At 43.7% G+C, this 25,869-nt stretch overlaps 1 protein-coding gene across 1 annotated transcript in view; it reads left to right on the top strand.

Annotated features, from left to right (window-relative positions):
- Positions 1-25,869, top strand: part of REST (RE1 silencing transcription factor) — a 40,198-nt gene that overhangs the window by 5,009 nt on the left and 9,320 nt on the right. Inside the window, exons 2-3 of the mRNA XM_085641185.1 lie at positions 848-1,743; positions 20,187-20,270. Coding sequence (XP_085497311.1) covers positions 858-1,743; positions 20,187-20,270 — 970 coding nt within the window. The 5' untranslated portion in view covers positions 848-857. The remainder of the gene's footprint in view (positions 1-847; positions 1,744-20,186; positions 20,271-25,869) is intronic.

The raw sequence follows: 25,869 nt of genomic DNA, 5'->3' as shown, positions 1-25,869 counted from the left end.
TATCATGCCATCTTCCAGGAAGTAGTTTTTCAGTTCTTTAACTCCTATATTCATTATACACAGAAAGCAAACTTTTTTTGCTTTACTTTTTCCCGACCGTAACAAAGTCAGTAGGGCAGGCTTTAATGTGATAAACATTTGTAAGCCATGCATGTAAAGTGCATTTGTAACTGTCTGTGTCCACATGCGTTTGGCGCATTGAAGCCAGACCAATTGGCTTTGCAAATTACTGTTTCTACTCCCTATTGACCATGTCTTCCTCCTGTTTTCTTTCTTCTTTGTTTATCTTCTGATATGCTAAAGACGCCCAACCTGAAATATAGCTCAGTGAGGCCCCTATTTCCTCCTCTATTACACACTAGATAATGTATACATTTCAATAGTCCCCTTCTCCCAACCCCGTACTAGTGATCCGGTCTGCTTTCTGGACAGTTAATACACACACAACTTGTGTTGTATTAACTGACCAATGCAAAATATGTCTCTATTCTATATACTCACCATAGTTTATCTGCTCCTCCTGGTCATTACTTTGATGTCTACGCTATTAAACTACGAAAATAAATATATTGTTATTATTTCTGCGAAGTACAGCCTGATAGTCTATTGGATATATTGCCTTAATATTTAACTACAAAAGTAATTTTAACTACTGTGTTGGTACACGTTTTGAGGAATCTAGAACATTCTATGCAACTGTACACTGTCGCAGATTAATACTAGGTAGATTTGTGATCAAAAGCTGTATTTTCAAAACCATATACCAACTTTACCATATTAAAGTATTCGAAATATCACTCAAGGTTTTGTACAGTTGAGTGACATTAATCTCCTTTTTTCATTGCAGAATTGCCATCATGGCCACCCAGGTGCTAAGCCAGTCTGGGAGTAATTGCTTCTTTGTTGGCAATACAGATATGGGGATGGCCATGGCTTCTGGCATGTACGACCTTTCTAAAGCAGAGCTGGCAGCACCTCAACTCTTCATGCTGGCAGATGTTGCCCTGACTGGGGAGATTGGGAGCAGCTGCTCCGAGTACCATGTTGAGGAAGAAAAGCAAATGGCTGAACTGAGCACTGTCCAAGATGGTAGTTTTTCAGACAGTGAAGGAGACAGTTTACCGGCCCAGTGCCCAATGGAGATTGATTGTGAGGGAAATGAGCGAATGTGTAGTGATGATTCTGAAAATCCGAAAGATGGAGCCTGTAGTGTTTCAGCATCGTCAACTGTAAGCAGTGTGGATGGAGACCAGAGAATTGGCACTTCAGATCCCCCTGGGCTCACTGAAGATAAAAACAAATATTCAAAGAGCAAGCCATTCCGTTGCAAGCCGTGTCAGTACGTGGCTGGATCAGAAGAAGAGTTTGTTCTACACATTAAGGTTCACAGTGCACAGAAATTCATTGCAGAGGAAGATGCAGAAAAACTAGCCCAGGCAAAGGAAACTGAATCAGGCACTCCAGAAGAGTCCGACCTAATGAAAGGACCTATTCGCTGTGAACGGTGTGGTTACAACACTAGCCGATACGACCACTATATGGCTCATTTGAAACACCACAACCAAGTGGGTGACAACGAGAAGGTGTTCAGTTGTCCCATTTGCACGTACAATACAGTTAGTGAATATCATTGGAAAAAACATCTAAGGAACCATTTCCCGCGAAAAGTGTACTCCTGCCATGAGTGCAACTATTTCTCAGACAGGAAGAACAATTATATCCAGCATATACGCACTCATACAGGTAAGATTGGTCTTTTATCCCATCTTTTACAGTGTGTGATATCTTCAGAAGGGGGGGTGTACTCTTTGAATATTCATGCAGCCGGAAGAAGGTCATAATAGTAGATGTATTTTCAGTGTTACCTGTGCCTGTTCTTCTGCCTTTGTTCATTGATCCTTCACATGATCCGTGGGGTCAGTGGTCTGTGTTGGATGACATGCACACGTGCACAGGCTTTGACTTCGAGGAGATGTGCACATAAACTCTGCAAGGAAACCTGCATTAGCACCACTGCTCTTACGTCCTGTGCTAGAAACACTGCTTTTATGGATCCCAACTTCGTCCTAGGTGGCAACCTGATGCAGTATTATAGCAGCCGCGGTGTGGAGGCAAGTCAGATTTCATGACTTGTGAATCCCTGGGTATTAGGGGGATAATATATAATGCTTATGAATCTTGCATATATGGAGGGGGCATTTATGTTTTTAAGGTACAGAGTATGATCTGAAGCAGATGAGTTTTTCCATCTGAAACATAGCACAGATCCTTTAGGGATAGTGTCAAGCACTTCTGCAGTACTGATTTTTTAAGTTCTGTGACCTCTCATCGAGAAGGATGGCAGTTGTAAGTGGTAGATAAATGCGTACTAACAATGCTGACAGTGTTTCACTACCGTATTCAGTTGCTTGTACCCCATGCTTCCACCTGATAGTTGGCTGTCTTATTGTAGCACCTCATTTCTCTCATGCTTTGTCGTGTTGTTGTTTTGTCTGGTTAGTCTCTTTCATTGAATTGTATGAGGGAGACTGTCCATTTTGCAGGGAATGGTGCTATGTGGAGACTTACCATTCTAACAAATTCTGTCAAATGTTGAACTTTTTATTTTTTTATGTGGATCTTGGAGTTATAAAACTCCCTCTGGAGACACACCATTATTGAAACATATTTTTATTATTTTCCAGTAAGATAGAACAGTTAGCACTTTCCATACATTGTATGTTACACTAGTATTCAACAGCGAGCCTAGACCAGAGCCAGGAGACAAAGTTTGAGCTGGACTGTTGCAACTTTCAACTGTCCTCAGATACCCGATCATCGACGCTAGTTAGGCAATCAGTATTTTCCACCAAACAATGAGGAAGAAGAAAGCATTGGTTTTATGGTATAGATTTAAAAATAGTAGTTAATTAGGCCCTAAGTAAAACATGTATATAAGGAAAATAAGCCAGACGCAGTCCCAGTCACATTCTATCCTTAGGCATCATATCATAGAGAACGTTTTCTGTCAGCAAATAGTCCTCATTTGAATGAAACAAACTATAACAAAACAGAGTGACCGCTCATCCCAAACTCCACATATTAGTCCCAACCTAGGGATGTCAACCTCCACTTAATATAGCAACCATGACCAAACTGTCCGGTGTAAGCATTGCACCGGGTACAGTACCTCTTATGTACTTTGCTTACAGTAGTCCCCAAAGGTAGATGTTCCTTATCTGCTATAGTCGCCACCTTCTGTGTATATCTAGTGTAAATCAAATTCAATGTTTCAATAGTCCCCATAGGGCCCGATTACAAGTTGAGCCGTTATTTATCGTCCATTTTAACGATACCACTGGGTAGGTTATTTATTGGGTGTGATAACACCTATTATGAGTCTATGGGGAATAACATAATGATTTCGGGGTTTAATGCAGCAAATTCCGCCTGATACAGTAAATATCGCATGTTTTCCCCTGTTAAATATCGACAGGTTACCTTCAAGCCCGTAATTTCGACCCACGCATAACCAGGGGCTAAAGCATGGGTTGGAATATTACGAGCAACTCGTAATTAGGCCCTTGGAGTTTTAAGAGGAGCTTGAGTCGCATAAATCCGATGCCTCTAGAAATGTATGGATGCAATCGGGACCCATGCTAATGTACCTTCTAGTTTTTATGCATGTATGAAAAGGGCCCCATATTCTTTTTAATCCGGAAACCCTATCCTCCTCCACAGCTGTCAATTTTTCCATTGTCTATAGTGACCACACTTTAGACCACCACATCCGGATCAACGGGGCAGTGTGGGCCCTCCATTGTCGAACCACCTTAAATCTGTACTAACCTTCATATTGCGAAACTTCAAAATATAAACTACATCTAGCCATAAATATTTGTATGTATTGATCTTTAACCTATCAAGAATATACTTAAGAAGAAAATATTGACACACTCCCAATAGCCATATGCAGTAGGGCATATCTATAATCCCCCAGGAGCCTGAGGGTTCAAGCAGTACAAAAAATGTAATTTATAAAACACCAACTCATGGTACCTAAAGCTATGCATGGGCAATGTCCATTTATTAAAGAAATCAAGAATAATAGAACCTATCCGAATAGGGGTTTAAAAAATTGTGTGTAATCATTTTTTATTTCTTTACAAAATGTTGATGCAGTTTATACAGTAAAATCTTTACTCGGCAAATAATGCCATAAAAGTTCACATAAATGCAATTCACATAGAAGAACTTTAAAAATCGGCAAAATCAATAAAATTCTTTGAAAAACTTCATAAAAGACCATTAATAAATAGTTTTTTAAGTAGCAGCATAATCTGTAAATATTTATAATCATGATATTATTCTGAACACTGCAGCCAAATAACTTGTGCTTTTGGATTGCAATAGAAGATTAACACCTCATTTAAGAATGCCACTAAGTTGCAAGATGTAGTTAAACTATTTTCTGATGGATCACATTACCAACAACAAGGGCCAACGCAATACAATATTCACGGCCCTACACTGCCCTGTCTGGTTCACCATGCTCTCGGTAAAAAACGGGCCACAGCAAATATGATCAAGGGTGATGTATTGGATCTGAGGATTCTAGAAACAATCCTAAAGCCCCTAATACCCATATTTCGACAGAGTGGTAGTATCCACTTCTTCCTATGATTATGATAATGTTGACAAAAGAATAAGATATGGGTAATGTCTAGGGGCAAGCTATATCTTGGTTGGTATCAGGTTGCCCCCATTTAACGGTAAATGTCCGCAATGGTAAGGTCCCGAAACAAAATGTAATGTATGTATATAATATTTATTAAGCGCAACACCCCACGGGTACCCTGGCGCTGCAATACATAATTTAGAGGACTAATATTAATCAGAGAGGCAACAGAGGGAATGAGCAGTACTCAAAGGACAGAGTCAAATTCTAGGAAATAACCATGTCTTAATCCTTTTTCCTGAACAGCCAATGGGGCTTCAATAGAGTCAATATATTCTTCCACAAGGAAGGCATCTCTGAATTCCAAGAAAGCTAGAGTCAAAGCACCCATACTCCTGCTCAATTCTCCATCTATATGGCTCCAATAATTCCCCTTGAGAGCAGTCTTTGGCACACCAGCCATAGCTCTTGGATTAGACCACAGATGTTCACACCCCAGCTTTATCAGGTAGGTATTAATATGCCCAAACCAGGGGATCCTAGAAACTCCAGTCTTCCTGAGTAACTCCTCCAATCCCACCTGATACACGGCTAAAGCCACAGAGGCCCATTACCGTCTCCAATACAGAAAAGGTCTGAAAGCTGCTTCGTGGGCGATTGCCCTATGGCCAAGATCCAACTGTAGTGGCAGGAGTGGGGTACTAGCTGGGATATTTGTCAGAGTTCGCACGAATAGATTCTCAACCACCTACAAAGCAGTGACCCTCTCACGTCCCTATAACTCTCCCCATATAGTTAGCCTCCAAGTGCTTGTAGGTCGAAAATTTGCATGGGCAAGGATATTGGTCAAAAGCAGGCACCCTTAAAACCCCTCATGATGCCGCTGCATAATGTTCAAGCTTCAACTCGCTCTTGTGGAGTTCCTGTGCAGTTCAGTCAAATTTCTCCATCCTGGTAAGACCCAGATACAAAAGATGGTTCTCTCTCTCTCTCTCTCTCTCTCTCTCTCTCTCTCTCTCTCTCTCTCTCTCTCTCTCTCTCTCTCTCTCTCTCTCTCTCTCTCTCTCTCTCTCTCTCTCTCTCTCTCTCTCTCTCTCTCTCTCTCTCTCTCTCTCTCTCTCTCTCTCTCTCTCTCTCTCTCTCTCTCTCTCTCTCTCTCTCTCTCTCTCTCTCTCTCTCTCTCTCTCTCTCTCTCTCTCTCTCTCTCTCTTCTCTCTCTCTCTCTCTCTCTCTCTCTCTCTCTCTCTCTCTCTCTCTCTCTCTCTCTCCCCTCCCCTCCCCCTCCCCCTCCCCTCCCCCTCCCCCTCCCCCTCCCCCTCCCCCTCCCCCTCCCCATTCAGAGTCTGGTTTGGGTATGTTGTGTGGCTAGGAATAAAGACCATATACTTGGTCTTTTGCAGGTTGATCTCCTGCCTCTCTGCTCACAGCAGACACCTAGCTGGTCCAGGAGATTTTGAATACCCATATTTTATTTGCATACCAGTAGGCTGTCGTCTGCGAATCGACTGGGATCTTCCTGCACGCTAAGCTTGGGTGTCATGGTTGCACTTCATTAACTGAGCTACTAGATCTTTAATGTATAATGGAAACAAGGTTTGGGGAAGGACACAGCCCTGCCTTACTCCCCTTGTGACTGGAATCGATGTTGTCAACTCCCTCTGTGTGCAGTACCTACCCTGTGCATAGTTCTTCTGTTGCAACCTCCTGATGACATCAACTAGGTATCTCAGGGCATCCTAATCGATTAGAACTCTCCAAAGGGCCTCCCTTGCCACAAGATCCAAGGCGGTGCGGAGGTCAGCAAAGACTACATAGAGCTGAACACTTCCCACAACGGGAAAACTTCCAATATTTGAGTTGTAATCGAAATACTTGGCCTATGGTACTGGCCCTGATCTGAACCCTGCTTGTAGAGGGGTTAGAAGACCCACGCCCTCAACCCACTCACACAGCCCATCCAACAATATCCGACTAATGATTCTTTTAGGAGCTTCCTATAAGGCTGATTGGCCGGTAATTGGATGGCCCGGACAGTGAGCCTTTGTTGTAAATTGGTATGACCTTGGCCCTTGCGCAAGTGGGGGGAATGAGCAAGCCTTCCAAAATACAATTGAAATATATTACAAAGTAATGTCCACAAATTACATAATCTGCCTTAAACAAGTCCCCAGGCACCTTATCTTACCCCAGCGCTTTTCCTGGAGTGATCCATTCTATGGCTTTGGTAACCTCCTGGATGGTAATGGGGGTAAATTCACATCGTCAGTTCAGACAGTGCCTCGTTATATAGGTCATTCTCTGTGCAAGCAGTCAATACTATCTTCACAGGGAGGCCCTTAGTACAATCGGGGTGAATCTTGGCCTCATCAAGGGTGACCCCCCACCCGCCCCGGCATGCAACCCTGAAAATTGGTCAATCCATGCTATTACAGAGATGCTAGAGTTCAACCGGGCAGATCATTCCAAAGTCCTGTCGACCAAATATATACCAAAACAGGTGCTGATCTTTCTCTTTCACTGCATTCAACAAGGCTTCCCATTTCTCCTTCTCATACTTTCGCTTGGCCCTAACTAGCGAAGCTTTATAAGAGGCCCTTGCTTCCTTGATTAAATCATTCTGGCCGCTCTTAATGCCTGATGTCAGACGGGGTTGTTTTGTTATTACAGGGAGCAGAATTGTGGTTTAGTCCCATATACAATACTAGTCCTACACAAAAATGTTGCATTTCTTTTATTTTACACTGCTTTCACTAAATGGCAGTAATTTGTCATCTGTAATTAAACCGACATTGGCTAAGACAATACCTGCCACTGCAGGTCCACTTTTTATACCAATCTGACTGAGGTCTCCTGTTTGATGGTAGAACCCTCGGAACCTACGACTGATTTGTGAGGACTCCACCCTTTACCATCTGGATCTCACCGTATTCATATTATTATGTCCAATTGTATCAGTGTGGCGTGTGGCCCCTTTAAGTCAGTGAAAGGTGATATTGAATAAAACGCAGTTTTCGAAATGTGCTACTGAGCCAGATTCGTTTTTTTTTTTTAGCTGGCAATTCGACTCTTGCCTTTAATGTAATAAATGCTACCTGGTGTGCTCCTAAAGCACCAACATGCTGTGTCGGAAGAGAAGGGCAACAGCTCTCCGCTATTCATGTTGACAAATGTAGTCGCCCATTTGGCATCTCTGATGAAGCACATTAACTCCCCAGAAGATTTCTTCATATGTATTTTTAACCTCGTCTGCATGGTGTACAAGGGGCCTTCGTGTAAGGAACATCCATTGTAATGGGTAACCCACTTTTCTCCAGACTAGAGATGATCCCTCTTCACAGAAATACACTGGAGCGTTGTCAGGAAGCCGCAGTGTACAATTACTACAATCATGTCTGCTGACAAGTGGCCACCTCCTACCACAACTTCCACTGGACTTCATAAAATAATAGAACTATATTTTTGGGGAGAAGGGTTGGGCTTTTAGGAAGGAAACCGTACTGTTAAAAAGCCCCTGTCTTGAGTGAGGTGAACGCTGTGGTTTTCATGTGGGATTTTGTTGTAAGGTAGGTAGAATGAACTCTGCCACTTATTTGTTTTGTTCCTTTTGAAAATGAGCATTGGCAAATCCTTTAAGTATTACCCTTATGGCTGCCAATCCAGACCTATTTTCTTTGGCATTGCTTTTTGTTGATGCCATTTATCACTAGAGATAAAGGAGAAGAAAAAAGTGTGACATGTACACCTGCATGCGCCAATATGCCTACACACATACAGCAAACCAGAGTGGTGACTTACACGTTTGCATGAGTCACCTTGCATACACACGCCTGTGGCTTAACACAGGACCCATGTTGTTTTTAGGTCTCGCCTACGCAGCGCATAAGCGCTGCTTTGGATTGACCTTTTGGAATTGCTCTGGGCTTTTGTTCAAGCTCGTGCATGTTTTGCACTGTTCCCTATTGGTATTCGTGCACGTTTGGCGTTTCCCTTGCGGGAGCGAGCAGCGATGCCATCTGTTTTCAGTTATCTTGCTTATGCTTTCGAAACAGATGGTGCCGCTGCTTGCTCCTGCTGCTGTGCGCGTCTCGTCCCCGTTTGAAACCTTATCTGTGCGCTTCATCCCTCATGGCGGACCTATTTATCTGCTCGATAGCAAGATCTGGCCATGCACCTTGCCCGTATTCGTAGACACTTTCACAGGTCGTGCATTTTATATTTTCGCAGTATTCCCTTCCCCCACCCCCCCTCGGCGCGAAGAGTTGGGTGATGTTTTTTCCAGTGGGTCTTTGCATTAAACTTTTTGTGGCGTGAAAAAGGTTGAGGGGTTTGTACTTCGCACCGCGAACACTGTCTCTAAAAAGCGACCCCAGTACTTCGATGTAGCTCGGGACAATTTGTGTTCTATTTTCCGCTTTATCACGAACTTCAGCTGTATTTAGCCAAACTGCTAGATCAGCTTTATGCCTCAGATTGATACAGGCTTCTTGTCACTGGCGTTGTTATGACAAAACTGGTGGTGACATCAGCACATTCCTCTTTTTGCAACATGTCTTGGGGATGTGGCTGGTTAGCGCGAGTCCGCTTCAGTAGCAGTCCATCTTGGAGCACATCTGGACGTGGGAGCCCCAGCGGCACACATGCTCTTTAAAGGCGTGCGCTTCAGGCTATGGCAGCTGCACTCCACCGAAGGGGAGGCAGGATGCTTCAGTTCGACCGACGCTGCACCATGTTTGTTCGCAGTGGACGGTTTCCCACTATCACGGTGAGGCCGCAGTGACCCCAGAGACATACAATTAATCAGCTTCTGGTGCGATTACTTTTTTTGGGTGGTGCCGGGGGTCTGTGTGCGGTTATACAATATACTGTTCCCTATTGTTTGAATATATATTAGTTCACTATACAGTAGTGCTTTTTTCCTTGTCTTTTTTTCTCGGAATGTAAAAATGCTGCACGTGAAGGGGGTCTGTAAAGTTCAGAAGTGCATTTGCGCCATTTAGTATTACTGTCATCACCTTGTTTCTTAATGTATCCCTATGATTATCTTAACTGTTCGGGCCTGTTCTGTCTGGTATGATAAAATCAGAGCTCATGCAAACCACACGTCGCTGTTGTGGGCAGCAGTACTTGTATCTAGTGGGCTTTATGTCCTTAGCAAATTGCTCTTCAGAGGAAGCTCATTTGATCGAGCACCTTCTGCGTGCAGCTAACACTGCTTCAGAAAATCACAGTGCCTATAATTAAAAGTGCCACAAGGTGAGGGGCAAATGCACAGCACAAGCTCTAATAATCGTAATTTGTTTAGGAAAATTAAAATGAACGGGGCGATTTGGAGGAAGATGTTCTAAGAACCAACAGAGATGATGAGCATTTCTGCATGCTGGTTGTGATGGTCTTACAATTAATAAACTGGTTTTGAAGATGGTGCGAGCCGAAAGGGGTGCCAGACATGTTTTAATAGGACGGGAGATGTTTATATTTCTTCAGGCCCTGGGTGAGGCATGCTGTTTACCCATGCAACAGTTGATGTTGTTGCACCAAGGATATTGTGCTGCTGCACCAAGGATATTGTGCTGCATAACTAAATACTTATAAGGTCCCAAAGGCGAGACCTATTGGCTATGCCAATGCTTGTTTACTTAGTGGGTGCATTCCTAGTTTATATCGATTTAAAAACACATTTGCCAAAAGTAGCATTCTGGCTGCAATTTGCAGATGCCAGACACACAAAAAAAAGGAAAGGACCAAATAGTACCCCATGTTTGCAGCGGACCATTGGCTGTCTTATTGTAGCACCTGATTTGTGTCAAGCTGGCAGACTTCCTGTACCACAGTGGAAATGATGCCCCATGGGTGACTAAACCCGCTTCCTCTCAGCCCCTCACAATTGGTGGGTTAGTGCATATTTGTATGTAATCATATATCCTAGGTTGTTCAGAGTCGTTTATATTCATAAACATTGTGTTGCCCGTTTCTCATTTTAATAGTGCTTAGTTCTTTGTGATGTGCATTAATATTAGCCTGAAATAATAAATACTGCATAATCATTCCCTCCTCACCCCCCTCACTTCCTTTGTCTATCCTGTTTCCTATATTTTATAGTATACCTTATTGTGCCTTACATGCAAAGCTTATAAGTGCCACAGGTTGTACTCAGATGTATTTTTCCTGTGAACATGATTGTAGTTTGTGACTAAATTAATATAAAGAAAGATGAAAGAAACTGTGAAGAGTTGAGGGCGGGATGTATGTTGCAGCAAGAAAAAAGGGACTATGGTGGTCGGGGCATAAATTTAAGGAAAAGAAAAAAATTAAAAGCTGAGCCAAGGGAAACAACAGACCAGCATCAAAGGGGAAGAGGTGGTGGCGGTGATCAGGGTAAACACAGAAGATCACCAGTGCATGCAGGAGAGAACAAAGCACATAGTGAACGAACTGTAGCACTTTCTAAGCCAAAATAAAAGTAGTTCACTGAAGGCGAGTAGTGAAAGGATACAAGCCATAAAATTAAAATAATGAGTAAGAAGCTATGCTGGAAGAGAGAAACGGACACGAGAGAAGGAAGGAAAGCTATTGAGTAAGAAGGAAATAAATTAGAGGGACAAGAAAGCCAGCCAGTAGTGAGCAGTGGGCTGGCCCAAAGCGGAGTCCGAGTATTGGTATTGCCCACAATAAGGGGTCGATTACGATGTCATTCGGAAAGCATTCCGACCGAACTGGTCCCGTAATGGTTTCCGACCGAATCGGATTAGGGGTGTCCGACCGATGATTGTTCCAAATACGATTTGGTTGGACTCCTATTGGCTTCAATTGGAGCCTGTGTTACAACTGAACACACAGGCTCCCATTGAAGAAAGGGGTGGCTGGGGAAAAGCATGCACTTTATGGCGGGCACCCCCATGGTGCCTGTCACACTGTGCATGGTTGCAAAGAGGGGTCCCTTGGTACCCCCACGGGCCCCATTTGGAAAGCTCCGGGTGAAGGGGAGCCTACTACGGGCCCCCAAAGGCAGATTACAACAGCCGATCTGTGTCAGAACAATGAATCGGAAAGGCTGTCCAAATCTGACAACGTAATCGCTCGGTCAGAAAGGCGGACTGTTGACCTGTACAAGAAGCTCCGAACGACTCGGTTCCTCCGAGTGCCATTAGTCCTAAGAAAAGCTATCCTAATAGGTCAGAAAGCTATTAGAATCGGTCAGAAAGATTCACAAGATCCGATTTGGATCCTTTCCGACCGACCTTGTAATTGACCCTTAAGACTTGCACAACAGACAGTTAAAGGCTGTGTGTAGGTAAGACCTAAAATTAATACAGCACCCACGGAAGAATGCTATTTTTTTTCATGCTTGCATTTTCTCCTCATAGGACGCCTACAAATTAGAGGGGGTGAGCCACTGAAATCTCAAAGCAGATGCTTGCCTCTGGCTCAGCTTGTGGTCCTGACAAGCAAGCCCAAAATGAGCTGAGCCTTCATGTGGCTTCTACCTGCCATCCATGCCTGAACCTCCTGCGCCAAGAATTAGCATTGATGCAAAACAGGACATAGAAAGAAATAGCTATCTGGTGGCTGAATTACTAAAAAAAAAACAGAAACCTTAGACCAACACCAGCTTCTTCACTTGACAAAATTGTGTGATCTAAGTCAAATATTTTATTTCACAAAGTCGTCACATTCTTATTTCATATGAGAGTGCCTTCAAATGCCTGATACACACTGTTCAAAAACCTTTTGTGTTTTATTCAATAGACTAATAGGATTGCTCAAGTATAATCAGAATCTAGACAACATAAAACTGACTGACAACTCAGTTGCATCTTAGTTCTCTAATTGTGTTGTCATTAGAGCGGGCAGGAATTTTTCGTAGTTCATGTTTAAGAACTATCACTTAATAAATGCACCTCATTGCGGTGATTTCAACAAATATCCGTTTTTGAGTTTGGAAAAGTTATTTGTCATATTTTTACATGATGTTTATTGAATGAGTGACATGCCAGACATGTATATGGCTAGGCTCATTACCTGGCTCTCAGAGCCAAGCTAGGCCATTTGCTCGGCTTGCCATGTTAATGTTTTGGCTCTGCCACCTCTACTGAGTACAGCTCTATCAATATAAGACAACCTGTTCAGTGTATTAAAGAAATCTTTGTGTAATCCATGGCCTGCTCCGACCTTTGTATTCCTTTGACTATGCGCAGTGTGCTTTCCACCAGTGTCTCCAAACCCGCTTTCATGGTGTGTTAGAAGTGCCAGCCGAATGGAGCTCACGGCTATCTGGATATGGCATTGGATGGCTTGTGATGTGACCCTACCAGACTCTTTATTCTGCTTGAATACCTTTATACTGGGATTCAAGGGGTCTAGTCTAATGTCTCCTGCACAAAGTAAACAAAAAGAGCTACTGAAACCACAAACGGATTGTGGTCTCTGTTAATTCACCAATCCTTCCTTTGGTTTCCCTCTCTAGCTTTGTTTTCCTCCTGAACGTGCATGTGCTAAGTTGTCTGTCAGCTGTAGCCTGTAGTCTCATAACACATTATGTAATGGAAAACAGGGTTGTGTTCCATTTCAGTACTAGATCTCGGTCAGTCTGACAGTGCTTCATACTTGGTGGCTCTTCTTAATGTCTTGTATGAAGTGCTCACCTTGAATTCTAGACCTACTGCTATAGCGCTGTTCTCAAATGTCGAAGGTGGAGAGTAGTGTTGCAAAAGCCCAAGACTGAGTTTTATATGTCCAACCAAATTACATTTGTTGTGAATTGTTTAGTGCCGTTTCAAAGTGGCTTGCATCCTAAAATGATGTGACCACGTAAAGTGTAATTTCTGTGCTGGGTCAGGCCTAGTGGCGCGGAGAGTGCGCATTGGTCAAGAGACCCATGGTGTGAGCAGTTGATTCTGGGCTTTGCAGAACCTGGCAGGGGGTGGATTGGAGCCCAGGGCAGTGAGCCCTACCCAACCCTAGGCGGCTCGATGCAATGGAGGGTTATATGGAAGGAACCAGGTCCGGATACAGAAACTATATGCAAGTGTTATTAAAATGTTGGGTGCAGTGCAGCTAGCCGTTTGTTTCTCTGTCAATGGAACCGTCGGTTTCCCCTGTCCATAGGGACATCGTTCAACCAACTTTTAAGATAGGACATTTTAATGTGGGCAGCTGGGAATGTCTGCCATAAGCAAAGAATTACGAAATCGACTTTGGTTGGCCCGGTTCTCGGCGTACCATAGTGTTTTAAACTGTATTTGCCGTCGCATTAGAGACAGTGGCGGGAATTGTCGGATTCGGCCCCAACGCTTTAGTTAATTGCTTATTTTTCTGTCGGAATTATCGGCGACGGTGTAAGGTTTTGCACACCAGATCTTTTTGTGCGCATTTTACCCTTGTTCGGGGTTGCCGAGTGATTGATGTCAAATCGTCTGGGCAGTCCAATGACTTTCCCATTGTTGCGTTTTAATCTTTTGTTAAAAGCCCTGATTTGTGGTGTTGCAGAGTAGCTGCCGGACTAATTGTGAGCGCCCTGTTTAATGGAGCTTTGTTGTGTTAACACTGCACTTGTAAGCCTGTCTGTTCATTCCCCGGAGAACAAAACCGTTTGTGTGGAACCAGCATGTGCTCGACTGTTCTCTTTTAAAAGTTTGTTTTAGATCGGTAGAGAAGGAAGATTTCAGGCTTAAGTCCTTTGTCGGAAAATAAAGGCCACATGCTGGTCACATTTTAGTGTGGATTTTTTTTTACGGTAAAGGAAGAACTTTCGGCGTCCGTGACCTGAAGGTTTTACTGTTTTGAGGTTCAAATTAGGCTTGGCAGAACAACAATTTTCAGGTTAGAATACATTTAACATTAAACAGATTTGTGGATTATGGGAAGCTTTTGATTTTGGATACGTACGTTGGTAAGAAAGTTTATTATCAAATATCTAAATATATGTGAAACGTACTCCTTGCAAGACCCCTTGAGGGTAAAACATTCAAACATTTCCCTTGGGAGGGGCGGAGGGCGATAGGAAGAAAGAGCGAAATATACTTCTGTCTCTACGTCTTCAAAATGTCTGACGGATCTCTGCTGCTTGTTTGACCAGTAAATAACGGGTCAACAAATCTCCATTAAAGGGTCATTGTTTGGAAGTGTTTCACGTGCAGGCAGGGTTGGTACCCAAAGTCTAATGTGCATTTAAATGTCGTTTTCTTAGTAGTAGCAGGATCCAAGAATGGACTCTATTCTGCTCTGAATATCTTTGCATGATACGTACCTGCATTTGGGTCTCCCTTTGCGCCTACTGCTCAGTATACTGCCTCTTTCAGTCGACAGTGCAGTGTTATAGTGTTGTCTGCCTAGAAGCGCGCACATGTACCTCTGTATTCAACGTGTGACTTTCTTGCCCCCTGGCCTCGCTAAATGGAGGGTAGGGAGTCGTTGACTTGTGATAAACCATCAAATGCAGCTGTCTGCAGAGGAGCCTCCGTACATTCCCGGTACCGCACGCTCAACACACGAGAGGACAGGGTGGTCTAGAGAAATAATCACATTGCTAATCATGTACCCTCTGGGTTTTTTTCTGAATATTGTAACCAATATTAAAACCCTTGCCTACTATAACAATCAGTGAGATTCCATATTACAAAAAACATGCCTGCCGTCTTTTAGTACAGTGTAATAGTCCACCTGTTGGACCCAGCGGTTTCCAGAAGGTTGGGACGCATCGAAGTCAGTCAGAATGCACCATTCCAGACAGGATGAGTATGATGCACGTGTCCGATAACCTGTGTTAATCCTTGGGTAGCTTGGCACTGAGCAGTCTGGCTTATTCTCAGGGCCCATGTGTAAAGTATTGATACAACACCACCCTCGGAATACACTGCAGGCGCCACAAAAAACTCCACATCGTATGTATTAAAAAAACTTGTCTTTGTATTACACACACAGAGACTGAAATCAAAACGAGATAAACATTGTATATACACTTTACAGTTTTATGCAATTGTCGAACTTCCCCATTGAAATTAAAATGAGACACACATTGTATATACACTTTATATATATATATGCAATTGTCGAACTTTCTCATCAGTAGAAAGGTCAAACAGTTACAGGTCTTTGACTACGCCTTGTGACTCAGCCCCTCAGTAGCACGAGCCAACGATACATATTGCATCTGCAGGCACCCCATTGACTAGACAGTTGGAACCACCTAACATGGAAAAAAACCTGTTACTTAGTTTTGTCCATCCTGATTAGACCTACAGGTGCCTGGCAGCACGTGCATGAGTGTGGGATGGATATCCTCCCCCCCCCACTTCCCGTAGACTACAGGTTGTGACCCAGGAAGCTGGTGCGCTTCCAAGTCTGGAGAAATGTTTTCCTCTCAAGTGGAGGTGTGAACTGCCGTAGCCCCCGACAGTCAGCTGTAGGTGCCCACAAGGCACACACAACTCCACGGAACTCGCCATGATGTTCTCCATAACAAAGTACCTTGTGGTGTGGGCCAAGTTTGCTAGCGACCTTGGCTAAGGCTGCAATGTCAGGCACTGTTGTCCTTCCAATCTGGAGGACGAAGACGGTCTCAGCTCCTGGCTCGGGTTCCCCCAACACCCCTCGAACACCACACGCGCCAGATTTCAAGCTAGCACAGGTCCCCTTGGTTGCAAGCACAAATACCGCATTCATTGAACTCCTCACATCCGGCACCTCAGGTGGCTGCTGATCTTTGCGAGCACTCTGCTCTACACAGTGTGATGACGATGTACGTTAGGACGGTCCTTTTCCCAACCAACGATTACTTCCACTTGTTTCCGCGTCACCCACTGTGGTCCTTACGACCTTGTAGAAGCAGTGAGATCCTTTGTATTCGTGGGATCTTGTGGACAGGAGGCCAGCAAACAGGCCCTCGTAAAGGTACTTAGGGACCCAGGCTGCGACAGTTGGCACTTGACCGCAGGCCAGCAGCGTCCAGGCAAAATCCACCAAGTGATAGTCCCCTTCCAGGTCAGCACAAGTCTGCAAATACTCCAGTTCCAGTGTGGAACCAGTGTAGTATGGTACCAGATCCAAAAACCTCTCCACTTTCGGAGGCCAGAGCTCCAGTAGATATACTCACTTTGACCTTTTGAAGATTCGATCAGTTCAAAAGGCCACCTTTGAAATGCACAGGCCCTCTCTAAATGTTGACCTGTCTGCCATCCTACCCTGGTAGGTTTGATCACTATCTTTAGTGGGGCCAGAACCCTGCCTCTTAGAATGCAGGTGCCATTTCCACCCCCATCCAGGGTCCCAGAGAGGCCCCTCCGAGCCAGAGGTTCACAGTTCCCCTTGAGCCCCTAGTTTATGGCCTTCTTTCAGGAGTGCACAGATGTAGCTGTCCCCCATCACCCAGATGTGGATTGGAAACAGGCCAATAGGCAAACAGTCATGAGCATCAAGATGCCCACTTTCCAAAAAGTCACATTTCCACCACCATAATGCCAAATCCACTCTCACTACCGGAGAGGATTCACCATTACAAACTCATTGATACCAAACACTATACTGCTACTATTCTGCCACTATTCTGCCAGTAGGAAATAATGCTCAATCGCCTTTCCCTACATTCCCCCTTGCTGATCCAATACGAGGAGCAGGCCCTGTCGTACCGTACACACCACCCGGAGCTATTCACGACCCTTGCATGCAATGCACACAGGCACATGCCTGACCTCCTCCCAACACCTCACCCTGTCACCAGGGAGAACTCCGATATAGCAAGAGACATGCAGAACCATGGCACGTAGCTTTTTAAATGCCAAGCCGAGTAACAGTAACCTGTGCACACATGCACCACCTGGGCAAACATGTGGGACAATCTGAGCTACCTCTGTGGTCGCACATCCAGTGCTGCAGACCCATGGACAACACATGGTGGCCCTCCGCCCTCGGGAACCCTCCCACCCCTACAGCTAACGCTCGGAACCTCGGCATCATCCTTGACTCCTCCATGGACCGCCAGATCAACGCTGTCGCTTCCACTAGTTTCAACTGCCTTTGCATCCTCCGTAAGACCTTCAAATGGATCCCCCCCAACTGCAGAAGGACCGTCACCCATGCACTCATAACCAGCAGACTGGACTACGGCGGAATCAACAGAACTCTTCTATACAAGCTCCAAACCATCCAGAACGCCGCAGCCAGACTCTTCCTCGGGACACCGCGTCACGCACACATGACCCAACAACTACGAGCCCTTCACTGGCTCCCCGTCGAGAAAGGGGTCACCTTCAAACTCCTCACCCACGCCTACAAATCCCTCAACATCGGACCCAAATACCTCAACGAGAGAGCTTCCTTCCATGTACCCAAGTGGACCCATGGACAACACATGGTGGCCCTCCGCCCTCGGGAACCCTCCCACCCCTACAGCTAACGCTCGGAACCTCGGCATCATCCTTGACTCCTCCATGGACCGCCAGATCAACGCTGTCGCTTCCACTAGTTTCAACTGCCTTTGCATCCTCCGTAAGACCTTCAAATGGATCCCCCCCAACTGCAGAAGGACCGTCACCCATGCACTCATAACCAGCAGACTGGACTACGGCGGAATCAACAGAACTCTTCTATACAAGCTCCAAACCATCCAGAACGCCGCAGCCAGACTCTTCCTCGGGACACCGCGTCACGCACACATGACCCAACAACTACGAGCCCTTCACTGGCTCCCCGTCGAGAAAGGGGTCACCTTCAAACTCCTCACCCACGCCTACAAATCCCTCAACATCGGACCCAAATACCTCAACGAGAGAGCTTCCTTCCATGTACCCAAGTGGAACCTCTGCTCCGCCGACCTCCCCCCTCCCCCCCCCGCCTTGAGACCCTCACGGGTGAGTAGCGCGCTATATAAACCCCCTGATTGATTGATTGATTGATTGAGGAGCATTCAAGATACATGCCCTGGGTATATGTCTAACCCCTTGACAAGGGACTTAATTAGCTCAAATCAGCCAATCATGTATACACCAGTATGTATATGACGATCACAGCGCTTTGGCACTAAATGGTAGTGTCAACCACTCTCAAAGTCATAAGCCAGCAAAACAAGGTCAAAACATGAGGTCTCCAAAAAGGTCAGAGGAGACCATGCCAAAAGATGCCAGGTCTAACACTGTCCTTACTGATTATTGACTTTAACACAGAGTTGTTCCCTTAAAGCCCCAGTCCCATATTAAAAATACATATTTTAAAGATTCAGAACGGTGTGACTAGTTTGAAGCCTGCTTAGGCTCATGAACTTAATCTGTGCATTCATATTTCTAGAATAAAATAACTCAGGACTTCTTCTGTCTTTATCACATTTGTTAATAAAGAGATCAAACCTATAGAATCTAACCTAACCTTTTCCCTACAAACCAATCGGGCCTTAAGCATTTATTAATACATGGGATTCTGTAATCTCTGTATAAACGCCAGTCTCTGATTTCTTTATAACCAGCGACTTATGATGCACCCAGTCGCTGATTACAAAGAAAAGACATCAGAACTAGACTATTATAAGTTATTACAGTCCAGTTCTGATGGCGCACGGAGCATAATTAAAGCTGCTGTTTAGCAACATTGCTTTTCTTCCTTCTGCTCTATTTTTTTTAGCTTACAATGAATGACTAGCAGAGATACATTTTTTGCACTCCTTAGATAGAGAAAAGCTAGAATCTTCCTGCATGTTTTTTTCACATTCCGAGGTAGTTATTTTTTTAAAAACTGATTAATATTCAACTGTTCTAATATCTGTTTGCACAAATAACTAACCGGTTTTAGATGTGTTTGTTTTTGCACTAGGGGCTTTATTTCTATTCTTCATGTTTGCAGACATGCTTGCTCTTTCGTATAAAATGTTATGTAATGTTATATTGATTAGTATAGCACACTAATCACCTGAGAGTGTCCAGGCTCTTGATTGCTACGCCCCAAGGTTTTAAGTGGTTTGTGGGTAAGGTGACGGTGTGATTATATATTATAGGGGATAAAGTACCCACTGGCTTACATAATAAGGTTATTACACCATAGCCTTAGAAAGGAACTCTGCCTTTAGCCTCGTTCCTCTATATGGTTATGGAAGTCCTTGGTGACTTGTAGTATCCTTACAATGTATGACAGGGGCTACTTTATCTCATATATTATGAGCTTGTTACCATAACTCATTGAAGTCACAGTAACCATATCCCAAGTAAACCATTTTTTACTTCAGTATTATGTATGGCGGAGAACCTACGTGTTACATTTAATTAAAAAATATTTCACTCTGCATTCTGGTACATGTAGACTTGTGCGCTTTCCTGACATTATATTTTGTGACATTTCATCAAAGGAATGTTCTATTAGTCATTTTCTACATCAAGTGCAACCGTTTTGATAAACTGTTAAAACTTAATTGGTAAGTTATTGGGACCAGTTACTATTTCGTATTTGTACTGTATTGTAAGCAGTTACCGTCAGAAAGTATGGCCCATTTATTCCTTTGATAACTCGCTGCACCTTCTGGCTCTGTTTTTAAGCTATTTTTCTGTTGCAGGGGAGCGTCCGTACCAGTGCATTGTGTGCAATTATCAAAGCTCACAGAAGACCCACTTAACAAGGCACATGCGCATACATTCAGGTTGGTAAAGTAGTAAGGTTTTCTTTTATATTTGAATCACAAAGCAATGGCACAGACTGCCCAGGTCAACACACAAAAACCCACACTATCTGCTTGTTTACATAATAAATGAGCTTGAGATACAATTGTCACCCTGGTAAAATGTTCAATTTCCGCTTTTTAAATGTTTGAAATCTTACTTAGCTTGTTTTATACCGTCCGCGATTCTATACATCACATTTCACAAAGTAACAATTTTGTAAATGTATGAATGGGTTTCAACATTTTACTAGTCTCTATACCTCTTTGAGTGATGGGAACTGCCACCACCAAACCGGAATTAGGTTTAAACATTCTTCCCCTGGAGTGGATGGAGGGGATATCACCGAATCTGAGGTCAAACAAGCAATATTACAACAAAAGCCTGATAAAGCCCTAGGTCATGGTTTTGTTTCCACAGATTTATACAAGGCTGATCTACTATTATGAGTCCCACTTCTCACCAAGGTATTTAATGCTGTTTTGAGATCTGGAGAGACACCAAAATCTTGACGAAGGGAGATAATTCTCACTCTATTTGTAGAAAGGTGTGAAACGGGCCCTGCCAATGATCACCCAATTTCTCTATTGGATGGGGTTGGTAAGATCTATGGGAGGGTGCTCTCCAATCGCATTCATGATTGGGTTGAAGAGGGAAAAACTTTAACAGTTCTTCAAGCAGGCCTCAGAAGCTGTATTGGAACGGTGGAACAAGCCATGCGTCTATACTCCATACGTATCATATATACAAGGCAAAGGAAGGTCCCATTGTTTTTAACATTTGTAGATTAGAAATCTGCTTTTCAATTTAGTAGACTGGGACTAATTGTGACACGCGTTACAACAGCAGGGTCTCCATCACTGTGTGAGTACAGCTTTGCAGAACTGCAAAGAGATACGTTTGCCCACGTGTGTTATGGTTTGAGGGGAGAATGCCAAAGAGCTACTGGTGTGCGACAAGAGTGTTTTGGACCCTTTGCTCTTTTCCCTATTTTGAATGTTCTTGCCTTATATCTTGATAGCTCGAATTTGGATTGCCTGATGCTTAGTAATACACGTATTCCTGTGTTATGTGCAGACGGTGCAGTGTTGCTTTCTCTTACCGAACTTTCTATGCATAAACTGATTAAGGCCTTTCTAGATTGTGACATGAAACATTTAACTATTAATGTTTCCAATACCAAATTTATGATACTAATACCTAGAACTGAATTAAAATGCTCCTTCTCAGTGGGAAACGATACCTTAGAACAAGTTTATAATTTTGATTACTTTGAGAAACCGGTATGATAATAAAATGTCATGGAAACAGCACAGAGAAAGAGTGGCTGCATTCTGAGGCAGTCAGCAGCCGTATTAATTATGTAATAATGAGCTCAAAGACTGTCCCCCTATTCTTTATTTATACCTGTGTATAAAGTAAAAGCAGTTACAGCTGTGATATATGGAGCAGAAACGTGGGGCTACACGGATTCCTCAGCACTTCAAAAAATTGTTACAGGTGGGGCAGGGTACGCCTTTAGCATCACTATACTTGGAACTGGGCATCAGACCTATTTCAGATATTATTGTCCCAGTCATTTACTGAGCATGCCTACAGAAAACCCATTTAGGAGGCATATATTTAGCCGCTATAAGGGAGGTAGCTCATTACCCTGGCCTGCCCGGAATGCCTTGGTGGAAGCATGTTTGCAGTACCCTAAAGTAGCTGGATCTTAACACAATATGTGAGACTCCAATAGTTATTAATGGGTAAACCATAATTAAGGTAAAGGATGCTTAGTAGCAATATAATAACCAAATGATATTTGAGGTAAGTAAGAAGGGGATCTCGATACAAGGGTATCTAAAGCATACATTTATTGTTGGGTTTGAACCATATTTGAATGACATTTACCCTGAGATAGAGCATTCTTTATTCATAACATTCCGCCTGGGGAGCCTTCCTTCGAAGGCTTATGTACCCAAACGGAGCAAGCCCAAGGGGACTGATGTAGTATGTGATTGTGCTTGTGGTGAAATCGAGATCATCCCCCACTTCATGCTATTTTGTTCAAATGTAGCGAGTGTGCGTATGAAATGGTTTCTCCTTTATTTCACACTTTTAAAGTTTCCAGCAAAACAGACATTAGCTCTCTGTTATAGAACTGATTACCCAGAGATCTATCATGCATTACTGATGTTTATTTGGAGTGCTTGGATTCTGGCTGGATAATGTTTTAAATATTTATTGCGGTATTGTATTATTTTTCGAACAATTTTGTATGTATTTTTTATGTATTGTTATGGTAAATTCCAAGAACAATAAATAAAATTAAGTTTCAAACATGTGATAGAAGGCTTTTACCGAAACGCTTGTAATGTGATCTGAAAGGAAACATCGGACTTAATTAACCCAAGCGAAACTTACTTTAAACTTCCATTTCACTGTGTTTTTTGTTTTTTATTCCAAGCTTCTGCTTTAACACCGGATGCCTTTAGTATTGAGGTTTGAGAAACCTCTTAGACCTCAACATGACAACTGTGTTGCAAGCACTGCTCTTCACTGCAGTCTGCTATATCTTACCTGATCAAATGTCTTGTACCTGGAATTTATAGTCTCTTTATAGCTCAAGGTCCATGAAACAAATTAAACAAATTGTGGGGAGGCCTGCCTCCTGAGTCGACCTCTCTACTCTGTGCTAGCATAGTTTGTTTAAACTGAAGGTGAAAGGGATTTTTTTTGGTACACTCATTTAACAAACCTGGACTTCTTGGCGCACGTTGGTTCCTCTTTAGGTGTCAACAAGATGAAAGTGGGAAGGATTCAGTTCTTAACCCATCAGTTCTTTAGACTGTACCAAATCTTAAAGGCAAATTTATCAGCTAAGCAGCAGTGCAGTGACCTTTGTTCCACCGGAAGGAATGAAAAGCAAGCACCTTGTTTCTTCCGTATTCTTTTGCTCCTCCCCACCATGTAACTATCGCCTTTCAGTGAATTATTTTAGACTTGAAATCCTGCTTAATTTCTTCAGATTAGGTTTTAGTCTACGGTTGTTCCCATAGAGCGCAAGTCTTGTATTAAAAGGACATCTTTTAAAGATGCAAAACCCTGTGACTAGTTTCAATCCTGCTTAGGTACACGAACTTTATCTTCACATTTATATTTCCAGAATCTTCAGGGAAGACAAACCTGCTTTAGCACGGAGTTCTGTGTTTACTTGCTTCAGAATATTTTTGTGTCAGACTTGCAAGTGCAAGTTAACAATACCCATATTTTATGTTATCAAAGTAGACTCATTTGAAAAGTGTCTTAATCCTTCTGTATGCTGTGAAGTGGAGCATTCTCTACAGAGATATTTGCTCTGTCCTTGTGCTGTGTCAGCGAGAGAAAAACAATGGACAGCCAGATCACTTCTTTAAAAGTGTAGACTCTTGGTAGATGTCATTGTCTTGCTTGTCATTCTCATACTTTGTAGAACACATCTTATACTTTCCTATCCTTAATCGGGATGAGAAAGCATCCATGCCATTGGAATTCTTTTACTATTTTACTGATTTGCTGTGATTTGATGTAACAAAGAACATTCTCTGCTATTCCACTTAAGCAAATCCTAGCTGTACAGTATGTGCATTAATGTATGTATCATTGGTGTCTGCAGCTTGGTCCCCAGGGGTCAACGTAAAACATGCTTACTTTTGGAACCAAAATGTTCCCTGCCATGATAAAGTACACGTTTCCCTGTCTTGTGAGACCCATATGCAAGTGAATATTGTATCCTGATTTTATTTTGGCCTCAGCATATACAAACTCCTGCTTCTGCAGTGTAAGTGTAGGCCTGAAATTTATATAGAGGTCCAAAGCCTAGCTCTGAAGTCATGGAGGGGCTCCAAGTGTACCCTCGTCTGGGCATAAGACTACCTACTGTCCGTGTCCCTGACCATCTACAGGGAGTGTTGGAAGCAGGATACAATTTTGTTGATGATCAGTAGTTTAGCAGGCCATATTACCTCTTCAAAAATGTGTGTGATGCCAATATGCCCGCTTGAGTAAAGATCCACTCACATGGCATAGCTAGACCCTGTGCTAACATACCTTTGTGGATGTCGCGCGGGTGTACATGTGTGGTGTATGGGGGCAGGGCTCCATATTGTTTAGACACATGTATATGTGCTGTTAGCAGTGGTATCTAAATTGGATTGCCACTTGTCTGATATGGTACAAGACATAGGGTGTCAAACAGCCATCATTCCTGAAGAGCAGGGTGTAACTCTAGACATCAGAACTGTGGAGGCGGGAGGCAGGACTGCCTTTAGAAACCACATCACCTTTTTAGTACTGGATTGCTGATTGGTTCCTCCTGAGCACTCACTGTCATTTGGTTAAGGAATGAGGGTGAGTCAGCAGTAAAGAGGTTTCAGGGGAAACATAAGTCCTTTCCTTTCCTTTGTGTGCCCATCCTGGAATTCTGATTGGAGCCTTTTGCAGAGCTTCAAACTTAATGTGCTCATGTTGTGGGTACTTCTCTATTTGGAGCCAGCATCATCACTACCTACTGTAAGGAGCTATCACCTTACAGAAAGAACCTGTCTGTGCTGCAGAGCTAAAAGCGACTATGAACATTTCTGTAGCGCGACAGCGGATCCACATTCTATGTGTTGGAATACTGTATAGAAGTGGGGCCTAAAACTTTCCACTTTGTACCAGATCAATCTGATCCATTGCAAGAGGCAAAGACCTGCTATGCTCCAGGACTGGTATCAATGATATCCAGTGTCCTGTAGGCAATGGGTCATTGCCTCAAAACCAGGCAAGCAAGACTTGCCAAATACTGGAAAAAGCTATGGGTTTGGTATTGACCCTGGAAACTGCCTGCTTGCTGAGAGGGAAGATGGGTTAGTCTTGTCCCACAAGAGTTTACCTGCCATTGAAAGAAACCCCGGCTGCCAAACCCGGTGAGAGCAGAGGGAGCAGAGAAAACGTGGGAGAGTGCTGAGGAGGCTTGTAAAGTGCATATGGTTCTCTGGTATCCCTGCCTGACTGCAGAACCAAATTTGACTCAGGAGAGGCCATATCCGACTTGGCCAGTGTCCACTGCAAAGCAGAGACTGCCTGATTTGGACTAGGCCCGAGAAAGACACATATGTCCTGTGCTAACTCGTAACTTTGTTGCACTTTGACTTTCCTAACATTCGACGAGGCAAAAGAATGGTTCCAAGTCCCAGAAGGTCATTTGTTACATTTCGCAAAAATCTCATACACGGACTGCGAAATGTGGACCTTGTTCCCCGAGGAACCGAAGGAGTCGCACATGCAGGCATTATTGCTGGACCCTGGGTTCAGCAGAGGGCTCATCTCGCGGATATACAAAGCACTGAAAGGAGATCGCACGGTTGACTTGTCCGCAGCCAGGGTAAGATGGGAGGCAGACGTACCGTCCCCACTAACTGACGGGGAGTGGATGAGGACATTGGCACAGGCGGCCGAGGTAGCCAGTAAAGCCTGGTTTAAACTCACCCAGTTCCATTATCTACACCGCACATATCTGACTCTGCAACGGGTGACGCGGTTCACCCCAGGGCGACCCTCAGCATGCCCACG

The sequence above is a fragment of the Triturus cristatus genome, chromosome 2_2 (assembly GCF_964204655.1).
Source record: "Triturus cristatus chromosome 2_2, aTriCri1.1, whole genome shotgun sequence".
Taxonomy (NCBI): Eukaryota; Metazoa; Chordata; class Amphibia; order Caudata; family Salamandridae; genus Triturus; species Triturus cristatus.
Note: the sequence above shows the minus strand (reverse complement) of the source record. Positions and strands in the feature narration are given on the sequence as shown.